Here is a 27,875-nt window from a genome sequence, read left to right as displayed (position 1 = left end):
GCGCGCGCGGGCGGGCCCGCGCATGCGCAGCGCGCGCCGGCCGGCGGCGCGTGTGTTGTGGTGCGGCGGCGGCAAGATGGCGGCGCCCGGGGGCTCGGCGGGCGCCGCGGCGCTGAGGGCGCTGGTCCAGCAGTTCACCGCCATCACCGGTGGGTTCGGGGCGCGGGGCGCGCCGAGGCCGCGGGGCTTCCGCGGGAGGGTCCCTCCCGGCCCCCCCCCCGCCGGCGGACCGGGGGCGGGAGGCGCGGGCCGAGGCGGAGCGGTTCCGGGCGCGCTGCCCCTGCCCTCGGAGCGCCTCCCGCGGGGCGCCGGCGGTGCCAGGGCCTTTCCGCCCAGCGCGGCGGGGCTGCCCCGGCTCCGGCTGCGCTCCCTGCGCGGCGGGCAGCTCGCCTCCCTCTGAGCGGCGGCTCGGGGGTCCTCCCGGTTGTCCCGGCTGTGTGTCCTGCTCCCTCCCTGCCTCCTGCCCTCCCTCCCGCCTGCGCGCCCCGGAGCCGCTTCCCTCTGCTGCGGGCACCGCTGGCGGCCGGGAGGGAGCCGGGAGCTGAGCCCGGAGTCCGCCTTTGAAAAACCAGAAATACCCTCCAGCGCGGGCGACTCGCGGGGAATTGAGTTCGCGAACGGCGAGAGCAGGTTGCTTTTCCGTGCGAGTTCGCGTCAGGTGACAGCTCCTGCTTCGGGTTGTGTACTTGGGGCGCTTGACCCACTTTGTGTTTAATCTGATGGCTTTGCATGTCAGATACTGCAGGAGTGTTTAATAAGATGTATCAACTAAACAGCCAAAGAGAAATGAAACTGCTTTAATCGGGTTGTCCAGAGCAGCTCCGTTTCCGGCTGTGTCCCTGTAGCTGGACACACTCAAATCTGCAGCAGGATGTAAGCAGGGAAATTATTGATCTCTCAGCTGTTCCTTAAGAATCTTTATGCAGGAAACCCTTTGAATAAAGAGAACCTCCAGCAAATATATTTTTAGTAGTATGTGCCTGTGTGTGAGATATATGCTAAAACCTAAACCAGAACAGGCAGAGCTGTGCTGGTTTCCTCTTCCTGGCAGCTTTTTGTGTTTAGACACATATTTTATGGTCAACATAGGAGAACCCCCTCTTTATGCTTTCAGAAATTAAAAAAAGAAATAGCCTGGTGGGCTTCACCCATCCACTGTTAGGTGGAGTTTTGAAGTTTTGTTTTTCCATTTAACAGAATTTAAGGTGATATCTAGAAGTGTGTTGCCATGGAGCCTGTCTGACCAGTGCTGGTGTGGTGTGACAGGTGCTCACACCTCAGTGCTTTGTGTTAATGTTTTTTTCAGCGTGGAGTTGTAAGTGTATGCAATCCCTCCTGTCTGTGGGGCAAAGGCTGAGGGAATACTCCCCGGCATGAGGGATGAGGAGAAATAGTCCTTGATCCTTTTCTTTGATCCTGATGGCAGAATTGTGCTTCTGTAGTGCTCTCATCCAGGAAAGTACTGCTAAAAAGATGTAACTGCTACATGTCTTCCCCAAGGAAATGATGAGATATCTGTGAAGTTTTCTTTGAAATGTAACAAATATTTAAAAATTTCTGTTTTCCAGCACAAGGACTGAAAGCTTTCATATGATGGCACTTTCCTCAGGAGTGATGAGGAATCAGTGAAGGCACTTTTGGTATCAGTGTCAATTTAAATAATAACAGAGAGTTGAATTACCAGATTTCTTCCAGTTCTTGCAAGTGAATGGCTTTGCATGACTCTACGGTGAGGTGTAGAGTGGTGTGTGTGTTCCAGACTCACAGGTGTGGTTTCATTGCTACAGTTCACATTGAAAAGAGCTGAAAAAGCCAAAAAATAGCTTGAGTGAAAAACTATTCACTTCTCGTCGTTTTTTGGGATGTCACTAGTTTTTAATCTGCACTTTCTTCAGCTCAATTAAGGTCTTAAAATACAGCTGACTGCCATCCCAGCACGCTTGTTGTGGCAGGTTGGGTGTTTTGGGAAACCAGTTCCTCAGTCAGTTTGGCTTTCTCCGTGGTTTGATGTGCAGGTTATGTAGAGCTGATTGACCTCCACAGTTTCACAGTGTATTCTCTGTTCAAACCAGAGCTTCCTGAGTCATTCCCAGAAAATCTGGGAAACATCCGAAAATGTTTTGCCCAGACTGATGTTACCTGTGAGCCTGGTTTTGGGCAAAGTGGTTTTGTCATTTTGGTGACTTGCTGTGAATTTAGGAAGAATTACTACAGATCCCAAAGCTGCTCCCAGACTGGTTCAGCTGCATTTTACCACTCTTCCTCTCTACCAGCCTTTCCATAGGAAAATAAGCTCTTTGGCAGTCCACCACCTGTGGAGAAGGTAGTCAGCAGATACTTAAAGAGTTGGGTGCAGGAGAGCTTCTTTTCCTGAGGGAGCTTCTGCTGATGGAATGGTTTTTGAGAAGCTGGGAGGCTCATCCTCTGAGGAAAGACTTGCAATGGATGTTAGAAACTATTGCTTTGTCCTGAGCAGCAACATTAAAACTGGGATTAATTGCACTTTAGGTGTTCAAAGACAGGCTGAGCAGGGCCTGGAGCAACCTGGGATAGTGGCAGGTGTCCCTGCCCATGGCAGGGTGTGGAACTAGATGAACTTTAAGCTTCCTTCCAACCCAAACTGTTCCATGATTCCGTGATTTGAATAAATGTTAGTCATTATACAGAGAACTCTGTAGACAAGTACTGCTTTCTCCCTCTTGGCTGCTTTTTTTTTTTTTTTTTCCCTTCTTATATAAACTGAGCTTCTGCTGGTTTTTTTTTGCCTTTCAGCAGAATCAGTAAATCAGGGTGTCTTTTCTTCCATCTCTAAATGTCTGTTGCAAGTGGATAAAAAACTTTAGCAGCTGGTTTAATATTCTTCCTGTTAAAATGTCAAGTCAGGTTTTCATTTTTCTTTGTGTATGCCTGTGTTCGGAAAATTCATAGAATCGTGGAATGGTTTGGCTTCGAAGGGATCTTAAAGCTCATCCTCTACCTGCTGTGATGGGCAGGGATGCTTTCCACTAGACCAGGTAGCTCCAAATCTGTCCTGGAACACTTTCAGGGATTGGGCAGCCCCAGCTTCTCTGGGCAACCTGTGCCAGGGCCTCCCCACCCTCACAGGGAAGAATTTCTCCCCAATATTCCACCTCTGCCCTCTGGCAGCTTAAAGCCATTCTCCCTTGTCCCATCCATCCCTTATCCCAAGTCCTTCTCTAGCTCTCCTGGAGCCCGTTTAGGCACTGGAAGGAGCTCTGAGTTCTCCCCAGAACCTTCTCTTCTCCAGGTGAGCACCCCCAGCTCTCCCAGCCTGGCTCCAGAGCAGAGGGGTTCCAGCTCTCACAGCACCTTTGTGGTCTCCTCTGGACTCATTCCAACAGGTCCCTGTACCAGGAAAATGTCTGACCTCCAGAAGAAAATCCAGATCGTGCTAAAACCCCTCAGATGGTTTCCACTAGGGTTTTTGTGTTGCTGGCAGGAAGAAGGCTGGCTGTCCTGACTGCAGTCATTCCCTTCCCCCTGAGCTCTGTATGTTTGTCTCCTTTCACAGTTGTTCTTCAGGGATAAATGGCAGCTGATGAACCGTTCTTCCTAATTATTAATGCTTTGAGAGAGAAAGCTGTTCTGGGCGCTTCCAGTCAAAACGCTGTGATTTCCCTTTGGCATTCCAGGTGCCAGTGAAAGCGTGGGGAAGCATATGCTCGAGGCATGCAACAACAACCTGGAGATGGCTGTCACCATGTTCCTGGATGGAGGAGGGATAGCAGAGGAGCCCAGCACCAGCTCTGCAGCAGTGGCTGCTGTTCGCCCACACTCTGAGTACGTACCTGGGAACACGGCTGTGCAAACCAGCCTGTCCTACAAATGTCACAGTGTAAGGCACAGCAAATAAGGCAGTTGTCACTTTTCACTCACTGCAATACACACTGCTTTGATCTTGTTAAATTGAGTGCTCCAGCGGTGTTTCAGGTGTTCTGGTTTGTAAACCAGAAGTGAGTTTCTTGCAGGTACTTCAGAAGTTTTCTGTAGCTTTCACCTACTGTTTTTCACAAACAAAGCTCAAGTCATTAAAGTAGGGATCCAGTAATAAGAGAGTCTTATTTTTAAATTGCTTCAGCAATTTTGCTTTACACTAACTTGGCAGTTAGAGAATTCTGTTGGTTTGGTTCTTATAAATGAAGCCACATTATTCCCATTTCATAGATTCATATAATTGTTAAGGTTGGAAAAAACCTCTAAGATTATCAAGTCTAGCCATCAACCCAGCACCACTACCACGTTCACCAGTAACCCATGTCCCCAAGAGCCACATCCACATGTTTTTCAAACACCTCCAGGGATGGTGACTCTACCACTGCCCTGGACAGCCTGTGCCAGTGCTTTACAATCCTTTCTGTGAAAAAATTTGCCATAATATCTAACATAAACCTCCCCGGCGTAGCTTGAGGCTGTTTTGTCTCATCCTGTATCTTGTCACCTGAGAGAAGAGTCTGACTTGTGAGGGTTTTATTGTGATGGTTTAAGCCAGTTTGGCACTGGAAAGGCCAGACCCTGTACACCAGTATGCAGAGGAATCAGCAACTTCAACACCTTCATCAGCCTCTTACATATCAGATGCCTGTAAAGGGAAGAGAATTTCCATTAAAGCATGGCAGAGACTCTCAGTGCTGCCAATTAATGTGACTGCTTGGGATAAATAGAATATTTTGAATGGTATAAATCACATTAATTAAATATTGTAAATTAAATGTAAGCCAGGCTTTTGTCCTTAGGAAAATCTTCCTCTTCAGGAAAAAGGCAACTGACATACAGAGGAAAATCTTTGCCACTCATACTTTTGAAGCATATGTATAAATTTAAACAATTCTTTTAGTGCTGACGTTTATAGCTGGTGTGAGGTGCCTTCCTGCATGAACTTTTGACAGGTAGCAAAGTTAAAACAGGTGTATAGGTTAGTGTTCTTATTTCTAGACAACTTCTGGCACATCAGTGATTTAAGATTTTTCTTGGAATACTTCCTTTTTTTATACTTGACAACCCTCCAGGTGCAGATCAGCTTAGTGTTCCTCCTAGGATGACAGAACAGTAAATGTGCAAATGGAGAGTAACTAGCTGCACAGAGCAATCAAAGATTTGGAGGTTAAGAGCAAGGTTAATGCATCCTGCTGACATCCTGAGTTACTTCTTGTAACCTGCATGGCCAGGAGCTGCAAAGTGCACACTTCACACCTTGGAAGAGCCTGAGGAAAGAGGGAGGTCATAGACAGGATGTAGCAATGGATGAACCCTTCTCCACATAGATCTGTGGGCCAGGTGACCACACCATTGTCACAGTGATGCTTGTGATTTCCTGGTGATTTACTTTCTTCTCCTAACTGTAGTTTCACATTATTTGTAAGTCTCTGCAAGCATAGCTGACTGAGCTGTTGACACGTGAGGGAGCCCAAATGAATGAGCCCAAGAGTTGCTTCAGAAATGGGGGGAAATGGCCACCTTGACCTTGTTTTCCTTCCTGTGGAAAAGAGAGGTGTGTGACTTTCAGGTGGAAGCAAAAAATCTTCTGACAGACAAAAGCTGGTAATGAAGAAAATAATTTTTTTTCTATGTAGCTAGCAAGGAAAGGAGGATCACAAGTGAATAATTTAACAACTTTGGCTAAGTTTTTCGAAACTTTTCCAAGTTCTAACAAAGTTATGAAGAAGAAAAGATGTTTAAATAGAAGATTGACAAAGCCTGGGATCCAGCCACTCAGGGTTTTGTGTAATTTTCTATCAAAGGTCATCCATGCCAGCTGTCAGTGCACAGGGTACCAGGTCCAGCAGCAGTGCCATGAGTGGTCATAGATGCTCCCTCGAGGTCCCACTTACCCCAAACCTCTTCATTCTGTGCAGTGCTACAGCAGCATCTTTAGCTGGTTCAAGTTGCAGGAGCCTTGGAGCATAATGAGATGGGGTTTGTACAGTACTTGGAATATTATAATCTCTCTGATATTTTCTTTTGTTGTTTCTTCTCCTTTGGTAGGGATGAAGTACGAGCTCCAATTCCTCAAAAGCAGGAAATCTTAGTAGAGCCTGAGCCCTTGTTTGGAGGTAAGCTTGTGTTCTTATTTTGTTTCTGTTTTCTTTACCTTGAGATGAGCTAAGTAACAAAAGAAAATCAAAACTTGCTGGATATGAAGAAATAACACCAGTGGTATTGAAAACCTCACACATGAGAGATGCTACATTCCCAGGGGTACTAATTTGCTAAATCTTGTTTCATGAAACTTTGTGAGGTGACATCCAATTAACTTAATTAAGTATACATCTGCGTTCTGGGGGCCCAGAACTGTAGGGTACTGTTGTGGAAATGTTTGAGGTGCTGGGATGGAAGATGGAGCCTTGGCTGATGAGTGAAAATGAAGAGGACAAATGCCTGCATCTCGAGGAGATGACATCAGAAAGCAGGGCTGAACTGTGTGATTGCTCATAACCTTCTTCATTTCTCATGTAGGAATTGAATTTGCTTTTTAAGCTGTGCCATGCAGCTACATTTCTTGTCTCTGTCCTCCTCATGTGACCCAGGCCATTTCTGGGCTGGCAAAGCCATGTCTAATGGATTGAGAGCTTTGCCCTTTGCGCCAAGGAAGGCCATGCAAGTGCTTATCACTGCAGTGGTCTCACTCCCATGGGAAATGCTCTTTTTTATCATTTAGTTCCTGTGTTAGAAAGGAGAAGGAGGCCAGGCTTCAGGTTTACTCAGGAACTGATTTTGTCTTGATTCTGTTTTTCAACATCAGAGAGGATTCACAAGCTGAGGGGGGTTCAGAGGGCAGCACAGTGCCAGGCAGTACAGGTGCACACCACTTGCCTTTTTGCTGTACTTGCACAGACAGCAATATTAGCTTTTCTAGTTTTAGTTCTTGGAGCAATTTTGTTTTTCTGTTTGTTTAGGGAGCTGGAAAATTTCAACTCCTTTAATATGCTTCAGTCCCATCAGAAAATATTCATTTCTTAGGCAGAATATGAATCACTGAGATGGACTAACTTAACTTCCACTTCTACATGCTGATGTGAGATGCATAAAGTACCAACAATTTGAAATACACACTTAATTTGCATTTGGGCAAAAATGTAGTGACACATACAGAGTATCTGCCTTCACTGCTTTTGCACTTGTGTGAGCTTTATTGATGTCATTTCATGACATTTCCCTCTCTGCTGAAAGGCCACCTGGTAAGCAGCAGTGATGCTAGACTGTGAAGGTCTCAACCATAAGATGCAGTGACACGAAAACTTATGTGTTTATCTTCTCCTTGCACTTCCCATCCTACCTGGGTTTTGGAAGTGGGGCATTTAGTAGCAGAGGAGGGCAGTTGTGCAGCAGTAAATGTGCAGCCAGAGGAAGATGCCCTGTTGATGCCCCTCTAGAGACAGAGGAGCTCTCTGCACTTTTTCCTGTGGCCCAACAGAGTTTTTGACAAAGATCTATTGACTCCTGTGGGTTCAAGAATCAGGATTAAGATCTGCTGACCCTAATGCCTGGTCTTTTTATGTCTACCTGTTACACACTGATCTCAATCACACTGTCACTGACCACCACTGAGGTGACCTGGATCAGGACCCTCCTGGCACTGTCTGATCCACCAATGCCACTTGTGTTTCTGGCATGGAGCAGCCTGACAGAGGAGCTGAACCCAAAGAGATAACTGGTGTCAGCTGTAGCCTTACAGCAGAGGAGGTGGCTGTTTTTAAGGGTCATACTTAGGTGGTTGTACAAGCTCGGGTTTTTTTCCCAGTTGAAGAGGTGACCCTGTGTATTTGTACCCTGCTGGATACATGGATCCCATCATTGACTAGAAAGGATCCTCATGGACTGCTGAGAGCCTCTTCACCTGTGCTGCCAGGCTGGAGCTGAGCCTGACAGGGACATGCTGCTTCTGTTGAAGTGGTCCTTCAGCTGCTATTCCAACTGAGTTTAAGTTGTTCCCAGGTTGGCTTTAGAGGGTTGTGCTTGTGCCTAAGCACTTGGGCTGAAGGAGATCTTCCTGCCTGGAGCTGAGAGGTGTTACTCCCCAGCACGTTCCTTGTTCAGGCTTGTTTTTCCTTTTTGATGATAGTCTGTATCGTCACATTTGCACTGGCTGTATTTATCTTACTTTAATTGGTTTATTATGTCTTGTAGCAATTGGGCTTTGAAACTTGTGTCTTTCAGTTGACAGTAAAGGAGATAAGTAGCTGGAATAATGTTGGCAGGCAGTTCTGTTTGCATTCCAAGTGCAGTGGTTGTGCTGTACCTTAGGACTTCAGTGGGACTTGAGGGTATTTCTGATCCTTGCCTGGGCTGCTGTCTCTGTCCAGCTGCAGATAATCAGTTCTGAAGGTTTCCTTGCAAAAAGTGACACTGGATCTAATGGAAGAGCATGACTGTTACCTGTCCAGCCAAGAAGGTGGGACAGGATCAGGATAAGAGTTTAGAAAATAATAGAAATGCATTGTGGAAAGGCAAATGTGTTTCCATATAAAGAAAATATTTTCTCATGGGGTTTAATCTTTTGAAGTTTTCATCCACTTAAAGGCCTTGGGTAAAATCTTGACTGGAATTGTGGCAAGATGATGCTGTGGCAGCACTGCCAATACATGCTGAAGGGCCTTGGTGAGCCCGTCAGAAGGGGCTTTAAGCCTCTCTATGTTGTTGATAAATGTTTTGTTTCTGGGCTAAGGTTTGCTGGAGGGAAACATATTAGGAACTGGAATTTGCAACCTACCTGCTGCCTGTATCCATCCATCTCCAGCCCTTCCCAAGGACCTCTATTCCCACATCATCCCTGCTTTGGGTTCTTACTCTGTTTTCCTACATGTTTGATTGAAGGTACTAATATGTGTTTATTTTGATAATATACTTTTGAAATAATTCCTGAATTTTTTTTAAGCTCCTAAAAGACGCAGACCTGCTCGCTCAATATTCGATGGCTTTCGGGATTTTCAGACGGAAACCAGTAAGTGTCTACAGATCAGTAAGCCTGATGTTCTATTTTATTACTTTTAATGTAAGTAAGATGGAGAAATCATTCCTGTTGTCCCGGCTAGGACGGCTTTCAGTTGTTGAAACATTTTTAAATTGCCTGTTGCATAGCAGGGTATGTTATTAGAAGTACAGAATCACAGAATTATGATTATCACAGTATATTCTGTCTGCTTTGTTATGGCAAATATTTGCTTGCTAATTCTCAAAAAAACCCTTTTTCTGCTCCGGAGGGAACTAAAAAGGGGAAAGAATCTTAACACCCAAGGAGAAATTACGTTCATCCACTGAATATTTCTTGGCTAGGCAGTGGATGTTCTGGCACTTAAATTACATTTGAGTAGCCCTGAGGCTTCTTTCTTGGCCACACACAAGATTCTCATGACTTTAATTGCTGTTTGCCCTTGGCTGTTCATACACAGAATCTGCAGATGCCAAAGCACTGGCTGTGATTTCATCCATGAAGTGTCACAGAATGGGATTGTGTGACAGCACAGCACCAGCTATTTCACATCTGAGTTGTGGCTATTGTGCTGATGTTGCTGGAGTGTTCCAGAGGTGTAACCACAGAATCAGTAAGGTTGGAAAAGTCCTCTGGGACAGAGTCCAACCATTCCCCCAGAACTGCCACCACTGACCCATGTCCCCAAGTGTCACATCCACATGGCTGTTAAATCCCTGCAGGGATGGCAACTCCACCACTGCCCTGGGCAGCTGTGCCAGGGCTGGACAACCCTTTCCATGAAGAAATTTTCCCTAGTACCGAATCTCAGCCTCCCCTGGTGCAACCTGAGGCTGTTTCATCATCCTGTCACTGGTGACTGGGGTCCATGGATTGTGTTCCCGCATAGTTAGGAGTTGGCTGCCAAACTGAAAATAAGTGTTGATAGTTACTTTCTTTCCCCGGACAGGTTTGGTCGGGGTTTTCCACTCTTAAGACATTTAGAGATGCCCAGCATGTAAGACATGCACTGTGAGGGTTTATACTGAAACTTAATAATGGTTTTTGGCAGAACTTCATGGATGGACATCACTGTCTGGCTGTCTCTGGAAAAGCAGCCCTAGCCATGAAATTCCAGATGATCTCTTGGCTCCTAGGGCTGCTCTACAGGGTTGCTTTATTTCCTGTGTGTCTGCTCAAACATGGTTTTACATTTTGGTCCATTGATAGCTACCTTCCACACTAGAAAATTTTTGGTTGTGGGATAGTTATTGCCCATTTCAGCTGACGTGGTTCCATAAAATACACATCTGCTGCAATTTACCTTTATTGTACATGGTCACGTCTGTGTAGGAAACGTGTTCTGTATTATTTCGGATGGAATTGATGCACTTAAAGGAATATCTGGAGAGATTTTGCTGTGTAAATGAAATCTGTTTCTTTCTTTTCTGTGGGATTGCCCCACAGTTAAGTACTGGAAACACTGCAATAGAAATACTCCTTTTATAAGTTATATTGCTACAATCTAGCTCAGTTTCCCTTTTAAAAAGCATCACTGGGGACAAGTCATGGCTTTTTTTGGCTCATTTGTTTTCAAATACTGGTATGTGACCCCTCAGGTTTAATAAGATGTTGTTTTAAAGTGAAAGCATATGAGAAAGCTGAGGCAAGGAGGTTCTGCCTTACACACCAGCTAATCTGGTTCAGTGGGGTCTAACCCTGTGACTCTCCCTAAAAGATATCCTTGAATTTGGCGCTCATATTCCTCCCACTAACTGCTCGAACCCTCAAACCTCCTAGGAGATGGAGACAATGTCACCCCAGAAGTTCTATGTTTGAGCATTTAGCCAATAATAAATCCCCCTTGTGAGTATGTTTTGTCTAATTCCTCTCCCTTTCCTCTTGGGGCCGTGCAGTCCGGCAGGAGCAGGAGCTCCGCAATGGAGGGGCAGTGGACAAGAAGCTCACGACGCTGGCAGATCTCTTCAGGCCTCCCATTGACCTGATGCACAAAGGCAGCTTTGAAACGGTGAGGGCTCACCTTTGGGGTGGCTGGGGAAAGTGTCAGCATGGATCTGTGGCTGGGCAATCAGAAGGTTGCAAAAGCCTGGGTAGTGATAAATATTTGATGGACTGCGTATGGGAATGTTGGTAGTTTATTAAAGGATTTCACTGATGATGGTGGCACCTGGAAGGGACCCACAAGGATCACAGAGTCCAACTCCTGACCGTGTAGAGCACATTGTTTTATGTTTCAGTGTCAGTGTGGCAAATCACACGTGGGGAAAGACTTCAGTGAGCAAGGGAGGCTGCTCAGAATGGGAAAATGGCATCCCTTGAAGTACCTGCATGGGGGTGCTTAAAAACTAGAGTAAGACTGGTTTGGATAGGTGAGGGAGAACTTTGTGAGGGGCAGTGTGGTTTGCAGCACAGCCCTGCTGAGGTGGAGTTAACATGGCTGAGTGGCTTCTGATACCTGAGTGAGTAGAAGTATTTGAATGCAGCTTTGCCATCAAGCCACAGCTTCATCCTCAGTGGTAGTCTTGCTCTTGTGTAAAATCACAGTGGTTGTCTTTTGTTTCTGGTAGTGCTGAGAAAAGTATCCCAGAGATACAGGACACTGTCAGCTTTAAGTTATCTCAAGTGTCACCTTCACTGACCGTGTAGGCATGTGTGGATCTATTCCTGAATTGTTATGATGTGGATCAGTGACTTAACTAATGATTAGAGAACGTGCAGATTGGTACATATTGTTAATTTTTGACTCCGTTATTTCCAAATAGTCTTCATAAATTGCAGTTACTACTGAACTTTCTCCTGGTCATCTTTGAATAGATGAGCTTGGTGATGGTGATGATCATTATTGTTACTGCATGAGAATGCAAAGTAACAATTAAATGGTGCAATACCAACATTGGAGAACTGACTGCACGAGCTGAACAAAAATATTATTTACCTTGCTTTCACATGTGCCTTGACTGCTGTGCACGAATACTAGAGCACTGCTGGAGAACTTTGGGTGAAACACTGTGTGCCTTTATGGTGTCTCCAGCTCTCATCCTGTTAGCCTCATCTCTCTTTTTTATGCTTCCCAAATCACTGGCCATCAGTAGCCTTGTCACTAATTCCTGTGTTCCAAGGGTGCCCTCCACAATCTCCTAACAAAATTCCAGGTGTGAAAGGATGCTGGCAGAGAACAGCAGCGTCCACCTTGGGGAGGAACTTGGTGCAGTGGCAGCAGAGGAGCAGCCTGAAGCAGTTGGTGCTCAGTTGTCCCTCCTGCCTTGTGATCTGTGGTTCAGGGTTTGCTTCAAATGAGGTGTGTCAGGTCATCCAGCTGATGGTGCCTGCTGGGCCTGGGCTCCAGAGCTGTTGATGAAGCCAGCAAATGTGTGGTTAAAAGTACCAGTAAGGGGAATTCAGGTGGCAGCAACCAGTGCTGCTCCAGGACTAGTCAGCAAGTGCCCTCTGGGCTCTGCTGTAGCATTTGAGATGGGTGCTTGTCTTTCCTCAGGTCTTGCTGAAAACGTATTGATTGTGGCATCTGTCACAGTCAAAAGTAGTGTCAGAATGAAATAACTGATTGATGGATTTGTTTGTCCTGAAGTCTCTGCATTCTTTTTAGTCTTGAAAATTAGAAAAAAAAAAAAAAGGGGTGGGCTGGGGAAGGGTGGGCTGGGGAAGGGGTTTGTATATACTCACCTTGCTGTGTTCTGTGCAGTAGCTGCACTCTGAAGACCTGTACACTTTCTGCTGTTGGTACTCACCTTGCTGTGTTCTTGTACAGTTCCTTGTCCCCTGGGATACCTTTCATTTCACACCGATGCTCCTCAACTTCATTGCAATATAACTCCACTTTTTCAATGTGTTGACCATTTTCCCTTGCATTTTACCTTCTCTCACTACAAACTGCTGTACTGCTTCAGCCTGGGACAGTGTCAGGCCTCAGTGACCATAGTCTTTCAAAATTCATCTCTAGCGAGCTGCTGTTGGCTCCTTCCTTCTCTGTTTGCTGAGATAAATATGTATATAAACCATATGATAAATCAGAGATGCTCATCACATTCAGGGGTATCAAAGGCTAACTACTGTCATTGTGATGCTCTTGCAGTTCAGTTTTGATCTAAGTGGGGTTTTCTTTCCAGTGTGTGGTGTGTTCCAGCCTCTGGAGGGGTGTGCAGGAACACTGCCAGGGTTGAGCCATGTACGTTTATTTGAGAATCACTTAGTATTTAGGGCTTTGTTCACAAGAGTAATGACATCTGGTCTCAGGTATCTTTGGTGTTCATCAGCTGTTGCTATTCTTTGGGCACTTTAAGGTTGTTTTTTGATAATAAGTACATTTATTTATCTTCAGTTTTCCCCAAGAAACCTTAGTTTTCTTCAGTACAAAGAAATTTTGTTACCAGTAGGGTCCAAAAAGTTGCTGTTCCATTTGAACTCAGTAATACTAGCTTTAGGAATAGGTAAGGTTAACTAAAATTTTCAGGTGTTGAATGACATTGGTTTGGGTTTTTTTACTTGCTGTATATGAAAAAAGCATTCTGCTGCACATGCAGAACAACTTATGATCATTGTACTTGTCAAGTTCAGTGTGTGACTGACTAAATTACAGTTCTCTCCTGAATGTGGAATCTGCTAGGAATAAATCACTCGAGTAGCATAAATACATTGCACACCAAACATGTCTGATAGAGAACAATGTGGCTTTGTTCTCATCTCAGACCGCTTTCAAGAATTGCAGGTGTTCTCTCTTCATGCCTGTGATGTGAGAGATGATTTCATTTTTGGGGTGCACACCAAATTGACTTAGTTTGCATTTCTTGTTGCGGGAGGAGATGGTTCTGGTGTGTGCAGTTCTGTGCTCAACACTCAGTAGGGTTTCAGTGAAGTGACTCAATGTCATGTTGCAGAGTTTCAAGTCTTTCTATATGATTTTTTTCCCATTTATCAATAATCTTTTCTAGCTGCTCCCTGCTTTACAGCTGAGACTGAATTTTTTCTGTTTCTGCTTAACAAGCAGCAATAATTTGGAAGCTGATCTGGTCACTGTATTCAGATGGGGCAATTACCTGTGCATAAGGCGCTTCTAGCCTGGTTTGGGTCAGCACAGCTTCAGGTAGAGCTCAGGAGTGGCTGGGTGCTGAAAGGATCTAATCCCTGCCCCAGGTAGGAGGGGAAGTGTGGCCCAAATAGGAGATTTTTTTGTTTGATAATGTCCTGCTCTGACTCTCTGTCAGCTGTTATCTTCCACACTGAGTCACACACATGTCCAGAGGGTCACAAGGTGCTGGCTCCACTTCCTTCTTCTCTCTGCTGACTTGAAAGGATTGCATTTCAACAAAACTGAGCCAGCAGGAACCACCCCAACATTTTTAAACCATACATGTTCAGAGTAGGCAAATGAGAGGAAAAGTTATTTTTAGTAGTGCAAGAGTCAGAGTTACTCAGGGAGATGCAGCACTGAGTGTAAACCAAGACTTGTCTCACAGATTGTCTCCCCAGGTCGCTGGTTTGCTGCCCTGAGCTGTAATGATGAAATATGTGACTGGGTGGAAAGGTAAAAGCAGACTTGAAACACATTGGATTGGTTTGGTTTGATTTTTGCATCTGGGCTCCACTGGCTCTGCTCTCAAAGAGTGGCTGTTCTGTCCTGTCCTGCCCTGTCTGTGGGCTCTGTCAGTGCCTGGCACTGGCCTTTATACCTCAAAGGAGGAGGGGAATGGAGGAGCATGTGGTGTTGGAAACAGCAGATCTAAATCCATCACATCCCAGCTTTTGCGATACACAAGCCAGCTCTTGAGCCTCCCCTTGTTTTGTCACTTTCCAAAATGACCCACCTATGTAATCTCCAACCCCAGTGTTTCTTCTCCTCACGCTCTTGTCCTTCCACCCCCTCAGAAGAACCCCTGGAGCTGTGTAAGAGCAGAGCTCTGGATGTGAGATAGCAGCAGTTTAACTGTGTCCTTTTAAATGTTAAGTCCAAAGCTTGTTTTTAGAAGGAAGTTAAAAGTAGTTTCAAAAGCTCTGCCTGCTCTACAGGTGAAAACTCAGTTTTGCAAATTTTCTGTGTGGAGTTTCCTGCTTGCATCTCTTAGCTAGAACGAGGAGAGGTATAGCCAGAGGTTTCCATTAATATTGAAAGATACACAGAGGGAGTGTAGAAGAGGAAGATGCACTTTCCAGCTTTCTAATTACATATTTTTGGGAGTGTTCTTTTAACAAACAGACTACATTAGAATACCGGACTAAGGCAATCCAATTGATTTAAATAACATAAAGATTTTTGTTCCTTTTAAACTTGGGCAATACCTCTAGGCCTTGTCTTAAACTGATTTCCTAGAATTGATTCTCAAAATGCACAATTAGCTCAAAACAAATCCTTTAAACAAAAGCATGACAACTATATTTAAGAGCCTCACTGGTTCCTTAGGTGTCACCTGCCCCACTTTTCTCACCTGGTGACCAAATGCTGGAATCTGGCAGTGCAAATTAGTGGTGAGTAGTTAGTGTGAGGCCCCTTATGACAACAGTACCATTCCATGCTTCTACCTTCATTTTTTTCCCTTTGAGTAAAGCAAAAGCTGCTTTTGCAGGGCACTTGGCCATGCAGACTGACTTTGTAGGCTGAGATTCTTGCCTTGGTGAAGCTGTGTGTGTGGGATTCACATGTCTGTCTGTCCCACAGTGGACAGGCAGACTGTTCCGAACTGCACTGGCTAAAATTCTTTTCAAAAGTAAAAACTTTGGTTTGGGGAGCAAAGTAGTGCCCAAGCAGCAAAATCTTGCATAACATCCTGATTGCCCTGAATTTTTTGTCCTTTGAATTCCTTAACAGTAGATTACCAGCAGGATGGTGAGCATGACTTTTAATTTTTTTTTTTAAGCAAAGGGAGTTCCTATGCCAGCTCCAGTCTTTCCAGGTGATAAGAGCATTCCTGCTGTTGATCTAGCCCTCTTTTTTTCAACAGGTATGACAGTTCAGCGATCAGAATTACATTCTTGATCAAACTCCTACCATTAACTTGCAACCAAGCAATCAGACAGTGCCAGCTTTGTGACTCAAACCAGTAAGATTTCTTCCTGCGCCTTCCTGTCTCCCTCCCCACTTGCAGTCTGGATAAGCAGCATCAAAAAAGGATGCCTAATTCGGCAGCTGGACAGTCACAGAGTAACTCAAAACTTGGAGAGAAAAAGAAAACATGCAGAGAAGGGGTCCTGTTGAATCAATGCAAGTCCTCTGTCAATTATGCAACCTACTTCACTAGATGATCCATGGGTTTATCTTTAGACTGAGCAGGTCTTTGTTGTCAGATCGGTGGGACTGACCACACTTTTCTCTGAATAAATACTTTATTCAGCATCGCCATGTGTGTCCCCTCTCTGAGTTGCTTTTCCCACCCTGTGCTTGGCTTGTTGAAATCCAGCAGTTCTGTTCATCAAAGTGATTCTGTAATTCAACCAGGCTCATTTAAAGCAGATCCTTCAGCCCTGCCTTCTGTCTTGTGGGTGTCTTTTCACTAGCTCTGTCCATCCTCCTCACTGTGAAGGGGTTTGGTGGAAAGTCTGGCAGTGGTAGAAGCCATCTCTGGTCATTGCTGGCATCAGTGCTGTTTGGCCCTTCAGCCTGATCTAACCAAGCTTTTCCCTCTGCTTCCAGGCCAAGGAGTGTGGTCAGATGCAGAACAAATGGCTCATGATAAACATTCAGAACGTGCAAGATTTCGCCTGCCAGTGCCTCAACCGCGACGTCTGGAGCAACGAGGCTGTGAAGAACATCATCCGGGACCATTTCATTTTTTGGCAGGTGAGAAATTGCCTGGGCATGGACGTGTGGGTAACTTGGTAGGTGGGACAGTGAAAAAAAATCGATTTCGCTGAATAAGATTGAATTCTCTTAGCCAGCTTGCAGAAAAGATGTATTTCATGGAGTGGATGTGGTTTATGGATGTAGATGTAATTCATGGATATGCATTTGGAGGCCTAAACTGCCTTTTGCTTTTGCAATCAAGATGTTACCACGTAGCTTCTAATACATGGAGAGCTGGAGGCTTATTTTCAGCTTGTCAGAGTTACTGAGAACTGTGTGTGCCATTTGTAGTTTATACTGTGGAATAAAGAAAAACTGTGCATTTGCAAGGTACAGTTTGCTTGTCTTCCCTCTCCAGCCACTAACCTGCCCAATTTTCTAGGTGTATCATGACAGCGAGGAAGGCCAGAGGTACATACAGTTTTATAAATTAGCAGACTTCCCTTATGTCTCCATCCTGGATCCCAGGACAGGTAAGACAAATGGCAACTGATTATCTGGAGTTATCCCATTGTAGGCTGGAATACCTTCCACTGCAGTTTGTGTTACATTTGGCTGAAGAACCTCTTCAGGACCTTAAAGTCCTTCGAGTCCCTGAAGGACTGACTCAGTATGTTCCCAGTGGAACTAAGGGAATAAACCACCCAAAACTTGCAGAAATTTTGTGTATTTGAAGCTTAGTGAGTATTTCGCTTAGAAAGTGAAAATAGTTCCACCTGGTGGAAAAACTCTGAATTCTTTCTTTTAAGTCTTTTAAGAGCTTTTTGAAATCATGTGATGAATAACTACAATATTTGTAAGCACTTCATCAGTCTGCTTTCTGCTCCTCCCACAGAGCTTTGTGAGGCTCAGCAATGACTTTTTAAATTACATCTTAATTTTGAAATACCATTTTGCCTTCGAGGTTTTGTTTTCTTTGGTTATTTTTTACCTGAACTGTCAAACTTCTCACTCTCCCTCCAGCTCTTTCAAAGTTGTTGCTTTTTCTTTTGTATCCAGCAGTTTCTTTTATCATCATAAAATGCAGCTGTCTGGTTATATAATGCTGGTCTAGTCTCCTGCTTCTAAGGACTGAAGTGATAGTGTCTGTGATCAGAGCTGAGATTTCTTTGTAGCTGACTTAAACCACCCAAAAATACATACATATTTTTAATGTTGCAGCTGAAGTTAGGATATTCTTCTTAGCCCTTCTGGGATCAAATGCTGTTTGCTAAAGTTAGCAAGAATGGAGAAATGCTTCTTCATAAACTGAGTGGTTTGGAGCTTATTCATTTTGAAGCCAAATTCACCATTCTGTGCCCACATTCCCATAGATAAGAAAGGAATGGAAGTAAGCTGAGTCTGTATCTCTGTCTGTCCCTTTTCAAGGGCATGGAAGGAGGAAGCTCCATAACTATCAGGTGGTAGCATGTGGGAAGCTGCAGTTCCACAAATGAGGACTCTTGCAGCAGTGAGTTTAACCACTGCACTGCAATGTTTTGCTGAAATTTTGCTTCATGCCACCTTTTGTTCCCTAGGCCAGAAGCTCGTGGAGTGGCACCAGTTAGATGTGACTTCTTTCTTGGACCAAGTGACTGGGTTCCTGAGTGAGCATGGCCAGCTGGATGGCCATTCCACCAGCCCTCCCCAGAAATGCTCTCGCTCAGTGAGTATGAGGCTCTTTGGGAAGGCTGCAAACACCCCAAAACCACGCTGACCCGTGCTTATCCAGCTCTCCTGATTTCCCACACAGGCTCAATGAGTTAGTGCAAGGGCATGCAAAAATACAGCGTGCCAGGGAATGCCTTGTCCCAGGGTCACTGTTCTGTTGTGCAGTTTGTGCATTCGACACTCACTTTGGATTTAGAACTAGCAGTGTGAAAGGAAAATGGATTACCCTGTGCAGAACTCCAAGGGGAAGCCATTAAGTAATTAAGCAGGCCTAGCTTTCCCTGCTGTGTGCTCCTGACAGGTTTAGTGGCTTCCCTCCTGGAAGACTGACATGCTTTTGGTTTTCAGTGCATATTTGAAGGCAGCTGTGATATATTTGTGTTGTCTGCACCCCACAGGAGAGTCTCATCGATGCCAGTGAGGACAGCCAGCTGGAAGCTGCCATCAGAGCCTCGCTCCAGGAGACACATTTTGATTCCTCTCAGGCCAAGCAGGAGAGCCGCTCGGATGAGGAGTCAGAGTCAGAGCTTTTTTCTGGAAGCGAAGAGTTTATTTCTGTTTGCGGATCCGAGGAGGAGGAGGAATCGGAGATTCCAGCCAAGCTGAGGAAATCTCCACACAAGGACTTGGGGTTTAAAAAAGAGGACAGCCGGAGGCCTCAGCCTGAGCCCTCTGCAAGGACTGAGCCTGGGACAGCATCAAACCACAGAGTCCTGCCCTGCATCGATGCGGGGGCACTGGAGGAGTCACCTGACAAGCCTGAAAGTACCTTCCGGGGCCTGGACGTGAATGGTAAGTGCTCACTTTCCATGGGGTTTTTGTGGCTTTTTTGCCTGAAACTGTTTATAGGCTGCCAAGCCTGGTTTCATCCCTTGTTTTAAAAGTCCCTTCTGATTTATACCTCCTTGCCAGCAGACACAGGAGTGATTCACCAGCAGCACCACTTTGGCACAGCGCTGCCCCAGCCTGCAGAATCCTCTTGGTCCCTGAGCTCCTTTCTTACCCAGGAGTAAAGCACACTGGTGTAACACAGGTGCTCTGGGCATGCTGGCTGGTGTCAGTCACTGCTGCTTTGGAAGAGTCCTGAGTCTGATGTGTTTATTTTGAGCATTGTGGTAGAAATTGATCTCCACAGACTGGAACGTTGTGTTTGTCTCCAGTCCCTCACCCTGCTGTGCTGTCCCACCTAAAATCTACACAGGAGCTCGACTCAGCTGCCCTGTTGTTAACTTGTTGTAACTTCCTTTGTGTAGGACCAAAGGCACAGCTGATGCTAAGGTATCCAGATGGAAAGAGGGAACAAGTTTCACTGCCTGAACAAGCTAAACTTCTGGTGAGTGGAGTTAATGGGAATCCTTGTCTGAGTACAGGAAAGCTGAAACTGGAGTTTCTGTACCTGGGATGACACTGGGATCAGCTCTAGTGGGAGAGGTGTACCCAGGGAGTGCTTGCACTGTCATTCCTCTGATAACTAATGGCTCTGTGAGTCTCCACTGCTGCTTGGGTTCTGTGTACACTTCAGTGTCTTCCTTGATCCCCACACTGCTCATTTCCATTCTAAAATGACTCTAAATAGCTTTTGCATTAAGTATTAATTACTTCTCTAGGCTTTGTCATTTCTAGGGCTCTGTTTCTAAAGGTTTAGTTGGTTCCCATAGTAAAATCAAAAGCAAAACTCTGCATTCTCATTCTCCATCTCTCCCATCATACTTCCACTCTCCCTTCTAGACGTGGATGTCAGAGCAGACTTTAGAAGAAGTTCTCCCAAAACAAATGTATTACAATATTATTTAATTACTGTACTTCAGGTGTGCATCTCAACTGTGCTTTGGGCTCTCTTACCTTGGAGAAGCCCATGTGAGTGGCATTTCTGTCAAAATTTGCAGGTGCTTACCTGGAAACAGTGTGAAGAGGTCACTGTGTTCCTGTTTGCCATGAGTTTTTATGACACAGTGGCCAGTTAAGCTCATTTAAATGTAATCACTCTAAAAGCTGGAGTCATAGAGAGGGCAAAAGTACACCTCATCAAAGGATTTTGTGTAGATTTGGGAGAAAAGTGTCCTATCTCTTACAGAAAATGAGGCTGTTGCCTTGTCAGCAACGCTGGGAATGTACAGTATCCTCAGCTCATGTTCTCATCCTTGACTCTCCTGCTTGAAAACAAAAGGAAAAAGAAAAGCTTGCCTGCTTTTTGAATGCAGCCTGTTAAGTAAATTTTCATGTATTATTAAACACGTAGCACTTTTGAATACTTGAGCAATTTATTTAGGCATTACATAAATGTAATATTGAAATATCCCTGATAATCCTGACTTCTGCTTTAGCTCCTTTTATGGACTGTGGAAGTTCAAGGAAATTTATCTCAGCATATGATTTCCCTTCTGCTTTACAGTCAGCAAAGGAATTCAGCTGAGTCAAGGTTTGTGGCTAAAGACATCTTCTGGTTGCAGAGCTGAACAGGCAGCTTTTGTGCTCATCTCATGTGATCTTCTCAAGCCTTTCAGTCAGATCCAGATTGAGTCTCAGGTGTTCCTTTGTGAGCATCATTTCCATACTGATTTTTTTTCAATCCTTAGTTGCTTCCAATTTAAAGCTGGCCAGAACTAGCAAAAGAAATTGCTTAAGGAGACAGTTGCACTTCAGGAGTTTTAGCTGATGATACTCCCCAACACTGGTTTTAAAAATGTTTTATTTTTAGTCATTGTGTTGTTATTGATGAAGCACTGGCTTCTTTACACACATTATTTCCAAGAGCTGCTTATGCTTCCAATATTACCATGATCCCTTTTTTCCCTTGGCAAAAAAAAAAGGCAACACTGCCTTTTTATAGAAGCAGTTGCTCATTGTGTGCAAATTAAGTGGGCTTTACTGTGTTCAGCAGCTAAGCCCTTCCTCCACATCCTCAATACCTTTGGTTTGCCAGGTGTTTCAGGTGTGCAGGAAAGACTGGCCTGTGAAGGGACAGGGAGGGATGTGGGCAGGAAACTTGACTGAATATTTATATTCAGTGGTTTGTAAAGGTATTTTGATCATCTTTGCCTGAAAAGGAAATCATCCCATTCCTTGCATTCCCCATCAGCCACAGGCACTGTAATCTGCAAAGCCTTAGGAGACCTGTCCAGGTAAAGGAGGAGGTTGGGGCAACACTCCCCCCATGCCCAAGGTGTTTGTGTGGGTTTTGATGAATTTGGAAGGAACTTCCCTGCTGGTACTTGCCTGGCTGTTCTGCACCCATGAAACCTTGGAATAGCCCAGGTTGAAAAAGATCCCTGGAGATCACCTGCACCTGTTCAGAGCAGGGCTGTGTTTGAGCTGCTCTAGAGCCCTGTCAGGCTGAGTTAGGCTGGAGGTTGGGTGCCTCAGTCCCCTCTATCACAGAATCACAGGGAGGTTTGGGTTGGAAGGGACATTAAAGCTCATCCCATTCCACCCCCTGCCATGGCAGGGACACCTTCCACTATCCCAGCCACGCCAAGCCCTGTCCAGCCTGGCCTTGGACACTTGCAGGGATCCAGGGGCAGCAACAGCTTCTCTGGACAGCTTGTTCCAGAAGCGTGCTGTGGGCTGCTGTGATTTACTGGCATTAGTTGCCCACCAAAACAAAGAGAACAGTATTGATGTGACCTGCTGATTTTTGAACACTTTCTGTTTAATTATAAATGAATAATCTTTTTTGCCTCTCTTACAAAAGCTGTGACTTCTCCTCCTGCCCACATCTTGCTCTGTTGCTGTATCCTCTTTTCTTCAGCCAATCCCCACTTCCCTGCCCCTGTCTGTGCTTTAGGTTCCCATCTGCTGTGATTCCTGAACTCAGGAAATCTCTCTCACCACAGCACCAACATGGGCTCTTCCTGACATGGCTGTTTGTTGGGTGTGAGGCTGGTAGCTCCTCATCCCAATGCTCTGTATCCTGCCCCAGTTGCTTCTGTAGGCAGAGAAGCCAGTGAATTGAAAAGATCTTTTAAAAAACCTAAGTCAAACAACCCCAAACGCTCCTGCTTCTTGAAGGCAAGAAAAAAAAATTAGTAAAAGTACTGCATCTATTTTGGTCGATGCTACCTCACAAAAATACTGCTTTGGTGGCTTTTAGCTTTAGGGTAAGGGCAATATCATAAACAAATGAGGGAGCTTCTACTTTGGGGCATTTAAGGCCTTTTTTTCAGGTTCTGTTTTGCTTTGACTGTGTGATGTGGAATTCAACTCTCTTGCATTAAGGTACTATTATGTATAGTTTTATGTATACTTTACCTTGTGTGCAAAGAATCATTTAGGTAAGGGATCACTGGTAATTAATTTTGTGATTAGTCATACCATGTGTGGGCCCAATTAGATGTTAAAGTAAAAGAGGGTCTGTACTCCATGCAGAATTCCCGAATTTTCTTTGTCTGTGTTTACAAGCTTCCTTTTTAAAGGCAAATGGGATATTTTGACATTCTGATTGTTGTGACACTTGTTTGCCTTTCTCTCTCTCCAGGCTCTGGTGAAACACGTCCAGTCAAAAGGTTACCCCAACGAACGCTTTGAACTGCTCACCAACTTCCCTCGGAGGAAACTCTCCCACCTGGACTATGAGATCACGTTACAGGAGGCAGGCCTGTGTCCTCAAGAGACTGTCTTTGTGCAGGAAAGGAATTAGCACTGTGGCCTGAGTTCTCCCAGCCTTCCTCCCTCTCCTCTTTGCCTGGGACAACGAGTCGTTAAATATGCAGTTAAGGGTCATAGGATTGCAGTGCTGGAATCAGGCAGCTCACTGGCCCTTCTCCCTCCTCCTCCTCTCTCTCCCTCCTTTCTCCCACTCTAGTGACCAAATGAGAGTGTTCAGAGTTTTATTTTCTTCCTCAGCTGCAGAGAGCATTGGGAAGAACATCTTTCCTCTGCTTTCCTGGAATAAAGTAAAACAGTGATCTGTGTATCCAGCATGCTGGAGCTTGGAGTGGCCATATACACAAACCCTTCTCGCTGCTATTCTTAAATCTGTTTTGTTTAATTTATTTTTGAAAAGAGTGTGTGATAAGGCACTGAGGCATCTCTCTGTAAGGAGAGAGCATAATCTTCAGGACAGTCTTTCCTTTGTTTGGATTCCCTACAGTAAAGGTCTCCATTAACTTTCCAGCCTTCTCTTACCCAACACTCTGGTTTTGGAAAGGAGTTGGGTTGAGCCTGATAATTCTGCCCCACCTAATTCAAAGGCTTCTAGATTGCCTGCATGTTTTCCTCCTGCTTTAAATTGCCAGTGGACATAGTAAAATAACCAGCCAACCCCCCAAAAAAGCCAACTATGCTCCATATGGGATTGACTGCTTAGCTCAGAGGGAAAGCTGTGAGTCCAGTTGTGGAGCAGAATCAGCTCCTTCATGGGAGTGGGTGGGTTTTCCATGTTCTCTTCCCAGCATCCTCAAAGTGTCTCCTTACTTGCTCTCAGGATTTTGCAAATGACAAGGATGCTGTAAAGGTTTTGGATTCTCTGCCTGCCACAGAGACTTGATGGTCAGTTGGCTTTTTCCTTTGGCACAGTGGTTGTTTTTTTCAGGAGTGAGTGGTTTTGCAGGAGTTTTACAGCACTGACTGCATTGAGCATCAGTTAATGCTTCATAGAACACTTCCCAGCCTGGTGGCTTGAACTCTCTGGGACAATTTTTATTCTATTTCTGTGTTCATCTATTGTCACTTACCTCTGCATTTGGAGGGCTGCATGGAAAGCTGCTCCTTGGTTTGGGATTTCCTTCCAGCTCTGCAAGCAGGCACCAGAAGTCAGTGCCCTGTTTTTCTTCCACTGTCTTCTCCAGACATGGAGCTGTTGGTCAGTTGATAGTTCAGTAGCTATCCCAGTGGGACAGGAGTTAACTAGCACAGCCCTCAGCAGGGTGTGGTGAGTTTCTGTATTTACAACTAAAAACTGTTTAATGTTCTCTTCAGTCACTGAGGAGAAAGGCATGTGGCACCTGCCATAACTTCTGATTTTTCTGCCACTCTCAGATGGTTGTACGTGTTAAAGACTTAAGTAGTCAAAAATTTACCATATTCCAGTTTTTCAAGATGTTTTGCCTTTGGTTTAATATTAGCCTCCACATTTTGGAACCTTTAAATGTAAGAAATCACAGAAAATGTCTTGCATTCCCCATGGAAACCTCAGCTCACAGCTGTCTCCTGCTCACAATTGAGGTTTGACATGTAATCATGCAATTGTATAAACTGATTTCCCTTTCTGCTGCAGGATGTAGTGTCAGGAAAGCAGAATCTGATCTCAGTTTCCTGATCAGTGGTTAATGTGACGCCAGATGTCATTTTTGGTTTGTAAAGACACTCTGGTGTGGAGGCTGCTCCCAGCATGGGAAAGTGAGGAGGGTCTTGTGTTTGGCCTGTGAAGCAGCAGTGGCACCTCTAGACTGAAGGATCCTTCAGTTCCTGGATATCCAGATTCCTAACTCGTGTTCCCATGTAGACCTAAGGCTTCCCAAAGCAGCTCCAGCTGTCTGCTTGGAATAATAAGTCCCAGGTTGGTTTATTGGCAGCCTTCCTCCCCTGCTAGGCATACATAGGGCTGGGCTGAGCTCTGTGATGAGACCAGGAATTGCTCAAGCAGGGGAAAGAAGAATGGGAAGCTGAACATGTACATTGAAAATGGCATTTTCTCCTGGTTTCTAGTAGTTTGTTCTGTTCCACGAAACTGTGATCCTGGGTTGGGTTTTTTTTTGTTTCTGTGTCACAGTGTGTTTTTTTTCTATCACTTTTCATTTGCTTTGCTTTTCATTGTTTTGCTTTGGGAGCAAGAGACAGAATTTTTAAGGAATATGTATCCCTGCGTGTGGCTCTTCTCTTTGTTCATTCCTCTCACTCTTCTTCCCAACCCAAACCAACCCAGTGCTGTGACACACATCAGCTGTGCTGTGGGGGCTGAAAGCTGATAAGGAACTGCACCAACCAGGATACAACCTCTTCAGCTCTTCATCCCTTTGCAGGAATGTATTTTGCTGGCCTGAGGAATGTAGTTGAAAACATGAACCAAGTCCTGCCTGGGGACAGCTCATAGCAGTGAATGTGGCGGCTGGTTGGGCACTATTTAAATAGCCTTTAAACAGTCACTTCCAGATGTGAAATCTGAAGCTCAAATTGCCTTGGCTGGAAAAAATGTGTTAAATGGGATTGCGAAATAAGATGTTGAGCTGTGAAGGACAAGGAAACAAATCCTTCAAAGGCTGTGGTTTGTGGCTTCCTGCAGGCATCTCTTGGTCAGGATTTGCATGTGGTGTTGCAAGGACTGCTGGGGTCAGAGGAGCAGCAGTGCAGGTAGGCAGTGGAGGTTTCTCTGCGGGGAGAACTGGTCAGGGCTGTCGTGTTTGAAGCTGGAGCTCCTTGCTGCTGGTGGAGATGATCCCTTTGCCTGTGCTCTTCATCTAACCCAGCTTTGTTTTGGGATTTCATGCCCAAGAGTCCCAGTCACGGCCAGGATTCTGAAACTGAAGGTGAAACAAGCGCTGGCTCTCCCTGCTAGGTGCTGCTCACACATTTACTTCCCACTTCCGAGTCACACAGGAGGATTTTGGATCTCTCTGATGCTACATGCTCTTAAGTGAAGCTGATTGACTAGCTTCAACTTCACAGCATTCCCCACCGGCTTAAAAAGGACAGGTAAAGGCTGGGCCAAACGTTTCTGGCCATACTTGTGTCATTTTCTTTAGGTCGTGAACTAAGGTCTGCAGTTTTTACAGTTTCTGACATTTGTGGGCTGCAGTGTGTTGCTTTTCCTGGTAAATCAGCTCAGTTAACTAACTCCACTGATATTAGAGGAATGTCCAGTATGTGCAGGTAGCCTTGTAAAATGCAGTTGTCTGTAAAAGGCATCCAAAAGTACAAAAAGTTCCTAAGTAGATCTAAACAGGAATTTTCCATCAGCTCTTCCCAGAGCTCCCTGACCTGCTCCTCATTGTTAAGGGGAACTGACAGCTCTCCTTTGCCCAGCTTGTGTTTGACAGGGTCCACATCCTTCAGGGCTGATTTGTACACTCAGTTCCCCCTGGGACTGCTGCTGGGGTTTGTACCTCTGCAGGCACTGGGCTTGGTGCAGGTTTTGGTAACTCAGCCTCTCTGCTGAAGGGTCTGGAATTCCTGTTCCTGTCGGAGCACCAAGCTTGGCCACAGGGACTCTAGCAACAAGGGCTGAAATAAAACCAGTTTTCTTTTGGGGCAGGGCAGCATTTGGGCTGTGTTTGTCCCAAATGCTGCAGAGATGAGTGAAATGTGGTAGTTGTGGTGGTTTTTTGGTAAACCACATAAAAATGAATACACAGAGACCTGTGTGGGAATGTCTGTGTGAGTGGGAAGATCTGTGTCACTTCAGAGCCTTATCACTTCATTCTTACTCCTTTTTCATTTGTATTAAATGTCGCTACTTTCTCATGGTTTAATCCCTGTTTAGTGAAGCTGATCAAACAGGTACTCCTGTGTTCCAAGAGGAGAAGGAGTGGCAGAAGATGTGCTTTAGGTGGGTGAATGCAAAGTTGCTGTCCTGTAAGGACTGGCTGTGCCTTGTCTGGCTGTTCCCATAGACTCAAATCCAGCCTCTGCTCTCCCTCACCCTGTCTATTTATTTATTTTCACAAATGATTTTCTATAAATGGAACAGCTCCTGTTTCAAAGAGAAAACAAACTGATGCTGAGCCCTGTGCTGGCTGCGTTGTTGGAAGTCCCCACAGGCCTGTTTGGATTTGGAGCTGGCGAGGTTAATGGATGCCCTTTCTGTGATGACTTTTATTCCTGTCTCCTCTTGTCTGTGAGATGCTTGGTGTCTGTGCACTCCCAACAAATAGAGCCATATGTATTTACACACACACAGGGTTTAGTTGGACTCTGTGGCATTTGACAGCAGTGCCTCAACCTGCCCTGGGTTATCCGTTGTGTTCCACAGGCACCTTGTGAGTGATGGCAGAAATTCGGGATTTGGTCACCGTCTCTGATCACTGAGTGTCTGCAGTGCAGAGAAAAGTCACTTTGTAACTGCTTGTGAAAGGTTGAAGGTGTGGAGGTGTGGAACTGAAACTGTGTGTGGAGCAGGGGATGAGGTGCTATTTTTAGACCAGATTTATGTGAAGAACATCTGGGTAAAATTCAACTCAGAGACACCAGACTCTAGGACAGGTAATTTTTTTAAAAATTAGGCTGTTTCCTGGAACTGGGGAACATCCAGTTTCTGAGTGACAGCTTTTAACAGTGGTCACTTTCTTCCTCAGTAATGGCAACTTCATGTGGGAGGAGGGAGAGGATTAATTTGGATGTTTTCAGCTCACTGTGCTGGGAGGGACCAAACTCAAGGAAACCTCTGATCTATATACACAACTGCTGCATTTTTTATAAATATATGTAAATGTCCTATTGTAATATTTGATCCTGGAAATAAAACAAACTGTTTTCAGTAGCCTTCTTCGGCTCTTGGTTTTCTGGGGTTGGGGTTTATTTGTTGGATCAGTTCTAATGAAAGTCTGTCCCTGTGTT

The 27,875-nt window shown here is 45.1% G+C and overlaps 1 protein-coding gene across 1 annotated transcript; it reads left to right on the top strand.

Moving 5' to 3' along the window:
* The first annotated feature begins 22 nt into the window (after window positions 1–22).
* On the top strand, window positions 23–27,798 carry UBXN7 (UBX domain protein 7). Its single transcript, XM_085069894.1, has 11 exons — window positions 23–149; window positions 3,654–3,801; window positions 6,004–6,071; window positions 8,894–8,959; window positions 10,843–10,955; window positions 16,587–16,733; window positions 17,119–17,209; window positions 18,254–18,381; window positions 18,785–19,178; window positions 19,640–19,719; window positions 22,861–27,798. The coding sequence occupies exons 1-11, from the start codon at window positions 23–25 to the stop codon at window positions 23,020–23,022; spliced, it is 1,524 nt and encodes a 507-aa protein (XP_084926020.1). The 3' UTR covers window positions 23,023–27,798.
* The last annotated feature ends 77 nt before the right edge of the window (window positions 27,799–27,875 follow it).

The sequence above is a fragment of the Lichenostomus cassidix genome, chromosome 9 (assembly GCF_008360975.1).
Source record: "Lichenostomus cassidix isolate B80296 chromosome 9, HeHo_3.0, whole genome shotgun sequence".
In the NCBI taxonomy this organism is placed as follows: Eukaryota; Metazoa; Chordata; class Aves; order Passeriformes; family Meliphagidae; genus Lichenostomus; species Lichenostomus cassidix.
This window is presented reverse-complemented; position numbering and strand designations above follow the sequence as displayed.